A 4,853-nucleotide genomic window follows, 5' to 3' on the forward strand; every position below is an offset into this window, starting at 1 on the left:
CCGGTTTACGAAAGCGATCCCCAAAGTCGGGCGGTGGCGCGTCCATGTCCCAGTACTTCGCCTTCCAGCTGAGTAGTGTAGGCTTCTTAACTTGAAGATGCTTCACCGCGTCCTTAATTTTCCTTTCTGAGTACTGTTTTCACTGCTGTATCTTCGCCCACTGCTCCTTTATTGGCGTTTTAACCCACATGGCGATCGAAGGGGAGTTTTCTGAATGAGGGCCGCTTTGCCACACGTGGTCCATTTGATTTTAACCGGACCGAGATCAAAATAATTTGAGCCAATGATCCTTCGTATTAATGTGGCCTTTGTTCAACAACCTGACCCAGTTCTTATTAATGTGATACAAGTTGAACATGATCCGGCCGGCTACCCTACGCCATGGCGAGCCGACAAATCATTATATAGGTTTGCCCAGTATGGCCGTAAGGTTAATGCCACGTTGGCAATACGGAAGGCATTGATACATTAAACAAATGCAGTGGTGAGGCTGACATTCGGTGCTTAGTTGCAATTCATGCATTTCTATTGTAGAATTGGAATATGATGGTGCTAGAGCGTTATTCAGTGAAGTCTACACCGTTAGACGACTTCCGATGAATGTGTATAGAATACCCATTACCCGTCTTCCAACACAGAGAGTGCTCCAATGGGGCAACCACGTAGAGAGTGTTGACCCCAAGAGAAGTTGGTGCTTTCCGATTAACCCAAAGTCGCTGGGGGGTTTCTTTTTCGGAGAATCTATAGTTTTTTTTTACATCTTATGGCATTGGTTGTTGCTACAGTGTTGGTGCCATAATTCTTTTATCGTATTACTAGCTTGTCCTCGAACCGCACATGCGCTTCCCAGCGACCAGAAAGTGCTTTGTCATGCACTACAAACTAGTTTTTATTGTAAATGAGAATTTTGTAAACACAGTTGAGAGTATATTTCTACTATCATTCGCAACAAGCACTCTGTAACTCAGTTTCCAGTAAGCAGCAGCAACTGTAGCTGCGTCATTACCAGTAGCGGTAGTAGGAGTAGCAGTATTACGCAGACATAACTACAAACACAGACAAGCGTACCCGCTCTGAGCAGCGATACATATAAGAATTAAACTGGCAATGAAGAAAGTTATATGGTGCGGTCATGAACATTCAGATTACGTATTCTAACGCTTACTCATGTACCAATATTGCGCTGAAACGCCTAACCGAGTATATACTGGATATCCAACGCAGGTGAAGCGAGAGGAGGCCGCCCTCGCTGCGCCCGAAACGGAAGTAACTCCGTTGGTAGGGCAGTGATATACGTGTGAGGATCAACCGTATGTGTGTCTGGAGAAAGCGGGCACATTGCCTTGCCGGGTAAGCTTAATGGCACCCCTATTTGGCTATTAGTCATTGGCACATAAGCAGGGTGTATACTGGAGGATCCCTCAGCCGATAACGCTGCCTGCGTTTGTTCGAGACCATGGGAAAGTGGCGGTAAAGCATCAAATCGGTCGGTGGGGTCCTGATCTTGGCAATCATCGTAAATATCACTGAAGAAGATGAAGCTGGAGCTCAAACTGAGTTCTACGTCTGAATGCAGTTCCCATGGATTTGTTGGAGGTGGCAGATCTTGCGAAATATGAACTAAGAGTGTCTGTTGAGCTCGTTCAATACTGGGAAGTTGGCCAGCTTGATATGGCGTAGTTGGCTCTCGCGGCGGCCGCGGCGATCCTTGAATCTCAGGTGATAGCCATCGACACCGGGAACACTAAGACCGGCGGCCGCACGGCCACAGACGACATTAGCACAGAAAAGAAATTTCCTGAAGTAGGGGCATTTGCACTGAAAAATATTGATACGGACTAGCCAACCCTCTTGCGACATACCAACATGATGTGCCCTGCGGACACTCCACTTTACAGCTGAGCGGTAAAACATGGATGCCACCGCCTTTTCCTCGTCTGTTAAACCTTTCGGTGTGGATGCCATCGATCGATGCTGCCCACTGACGATCCGGGTGTCTGACAAATCCGAAATATCATGCGAGGTGCTTTCATCTCGCTCCCTATCACCAAGATACAGCACCCGCACGATCGAGGTATCTGGCGTTGCGTATACAGCAACGCGTCTAGTCGAAACTAGCACTTTTGCGACACGTTTTGCTTCTTGGGGAGTACCACAACAGTACCCGACGCAGGAGATGGGGCACATATCGAGTAATCTTCAGTAATAGTAAACAGCTTCCGTAGCAACCGCAGCGTGTCGTATGTTTTACGCTGAGTATAACGCTTGATACTAGCGCTGAAAACTCCACATGGGTTATCGCATATCCGCTACCGAATGAAAGATTTGCCACAGCCAGAACGAACTACTAATCCATTGCTTATCAAAGTAGCTAGGGAAGGTACTAAGGCTAGCCACTCGTTCGATACACGCTTCCATTCCCCGACAAGATGTTCTCAACTCAGAGTGTAATGCATGTCGAGAATGCCACAGTACACGGTAGCTCGAACGCATTCGGGTAGATGTCTGATACGTTTGCGAACATTGTAGAGTACATGAAAAAAAACACATCAGATACGAGCTGCTTTGAAAGTCGATCAGTTCAATAAGTCCATTCAATTGCGCAGCCTCTGCATCACCCATAACAGCATCAATTCGAAGATTCGTCCCCATACGCTCGTAAAATATACCAAGAAAACTTCCAATTACCTCGTAATATTCACGCTGTGTTCTTTGACTTACAATAAACACGCTAGCGAGATGATAAATTCGGCGGCGGTCCGTGAATCCACACGTGATAACTGGATATCCAATATCACTGAGCTTAAAGGAAGCATCTAGATGGAATATCAAGAACGGTTCTTTTTCCTGAAGAGCCTAATAAGCCGTGCATGAGCTTAAGACTAGTCATGCCCAGTATTAACGGTCCCTCATCTTCCCCATTTCCAACAAAGGGAAGGCCATCTCCATCTTGCTTATTTCCAAACACGAAAGCAGTCTCAGGATCTAAACCGCTTGAGAATGTCTTTACACGTACAAGCTCTCGTACACGTTTTATTGAGTTCTTAGACCCTTGTAGCCAACAGTTGTGCCTGCGCTGAACCTGTGCGTACGACGGAAAGCCAAGAGCAGGTACTGGAATATCTGGAGCTCTTAGCATGTTGCTCCAAAAGAGCCGTGATGGCACTGAGCTATCATCCATGCGCTGAATGTACTCCTTCATTTGTGGCGTTACTCTTGGTTTTGGGGCGACATCACAGGGGAGAGTTCCGCGTGCGTGGCTGTGATAGCTTGTAAATATTCGCCATGTCGAAGATTTATCACAGTGGTGAACCTTCCAGGTAACTAAGCATTTCTGAGGCCGAGCTGCGTCTTCACAGGTTGGGCTTTGGCATCGAAGTCGACGCTCAGTCATCTCGTGGTCCCCGGGGCATACTATGAACAACATACTCTTCACTGCATACACCGCCGAACAACAGAAATTTTCCCATCGGTACTTAGTTACCTCATTCTCGACATAAAGTAATATCCATTTTTGCTTTGGAGGCATCGTAGAGGCAGTTGTACGTTTTCAAACTGAAAAATAGTGACGAGGAAGGAAGAGAAAATAGTCGCTGCGGTTTCTTAAAATGAATGGAGCGTGGTAGCGTCAGATTATTGTTCACATTAAATTGACCCCCATTTAATTTAAAATGACCGACGGCTGCAATAATGGCGTTTTAAATATAGTGTCAATAAAGTGTTCCTATGTGGCACTGAGTTCTTCGTAGTATGGTATTTACTCTTAAATCTATCGTGCTAAATATCTCATAATCAAATAATGCTGCTGCTGGACACTGAAATGTAGGTCACCAACGGATTCAGAATAACACGGCCAGGTCAGATAATTCTGAACTGCGGGTTCAGAATAACAAGACCAAGCCAAATAATTCTGAACTGCGGGTTCAAAATAACAGGACCAGGTCAGGTAATTCTGAAGCAAGTTAACCAGCTTTCATGTTTCGGTAGCTTTCTGCGAAAAATACGTGGGTTCGTGGACCTTTCTCTAACGGTTTGACAGTCACCAAATACGTGTTTGCCATCGGTTAGTTCGGGCACGAAGTGTTTGGTCGTGTCAAAAATGTGTCTACTGATGTCCAAAAAGGGTTCAGTACTGGTTGGAAACGCGTATATTGTCGTACCAGACCCCCCCCCCCCCCCTTCATGGGTGACACGAGTGGTACTCGACGATACACCCTCCAAAGTGGGCAAAGTGCCACGAAAGGGTTAAGGTTATTTGAATGGTACGAAAAATAGGTGATTATCTCTTATCATAGCTCTCCACAAAGAACTTCATGTTTGATTATTTTGCATCTCGGCTTTCATGACGCTGATATACAGAATACCGATACAACATCTTGAATATATCACCACTGGTGAGTGGTCAATATTTCAATTAATCGTTTTTACCACGAGTCTTGGTCAAAGTACAGCGGGGGACAGAATCTAACTTCCACCAGCAAATCACTGGTGGTAGCAAAATTGGCGCATACAACAGTGATTTAGACCAATTAGGATTGATAATATTCATAATTTTGGCCAATAGGACATATGTAGTCACTCCTGCTGCCCCAGCGCCGAAAACGTGCAAGAAACGCTGCACGATCAAGATTAAAAGGGACGCTTTTGCGTGAGGTAGAAGGCTTGTGCAGCGGGGCTGCCGTAGCTTAGCGTCAGAGGAAGACGGTTAACTCAAAGAGTACAGGGGTTAACTCAACACCCTAACAAAGGTTAATAGGTCCTTAATATCCGAAGGCACCTACTAACGATAACCTTAATAAAAGGGGACGTTACTCTTTAGCGTTCTTAATCTCAACTGTTTATTTTCTCTTTAT

The 4,853-nt window shown here is 45.6% G+C and overlaps 2 protein-coding genes across 2 annotated transcripts; both read right to left on the reverse strand.

Moving 5' to 3' along the window:
- Positions 1–1,620: 1,620 nt before the first annotated feature.
- On the reverse strand, positions 1,621–1,860 carry PPTG_21584 (hypothetical protein; the record flags this gene model as incomplete). Its single annotated transcript, XM_008898394.1, has 1 exon — positions 1,621–1,860. The coding sequence occupies one exon, from the start codon at positions 1,858–1,860 to the stop codon at positions 1,621–1,623; it is 240 nt and encodes a 79-aa protein (XP_008896642.1).
- Positions 1,861–2,803: 943 nt separating this feature from the next.
- PPTG_04160 (hypothetical protein) lies at positions 2,804–3,139 on the reverse strand (the record flags this gene model as incomplete). Its single annotated transcript, XM_008898005.1, has 1 exon — positions 2,804–3,139. The coding sequence occupies one exon, from the start codon at positions 3,137–3,139 to the stop codon at positions 2,804–2,806; it is 336 nt and encodes a 111-aa protein (XP_008896253.1).
- Positions 3,140–4,853: the final 1,714 nt, after the last annotated feature.

Source organism: Phytophthora parasitica (assembly GCF_000247585.1).
Source record: "Phytophthora parasitica INRA-310 unplaced genomic scaffold supercont2.6, whole genome shotgun sequence".
Lineage (NCBI taxonomy): Eukaryota > Oomycota > Peronosporomycetes > Peronosporales > Peronosporaceae > Phytophthora > Phytophthora nicotianae.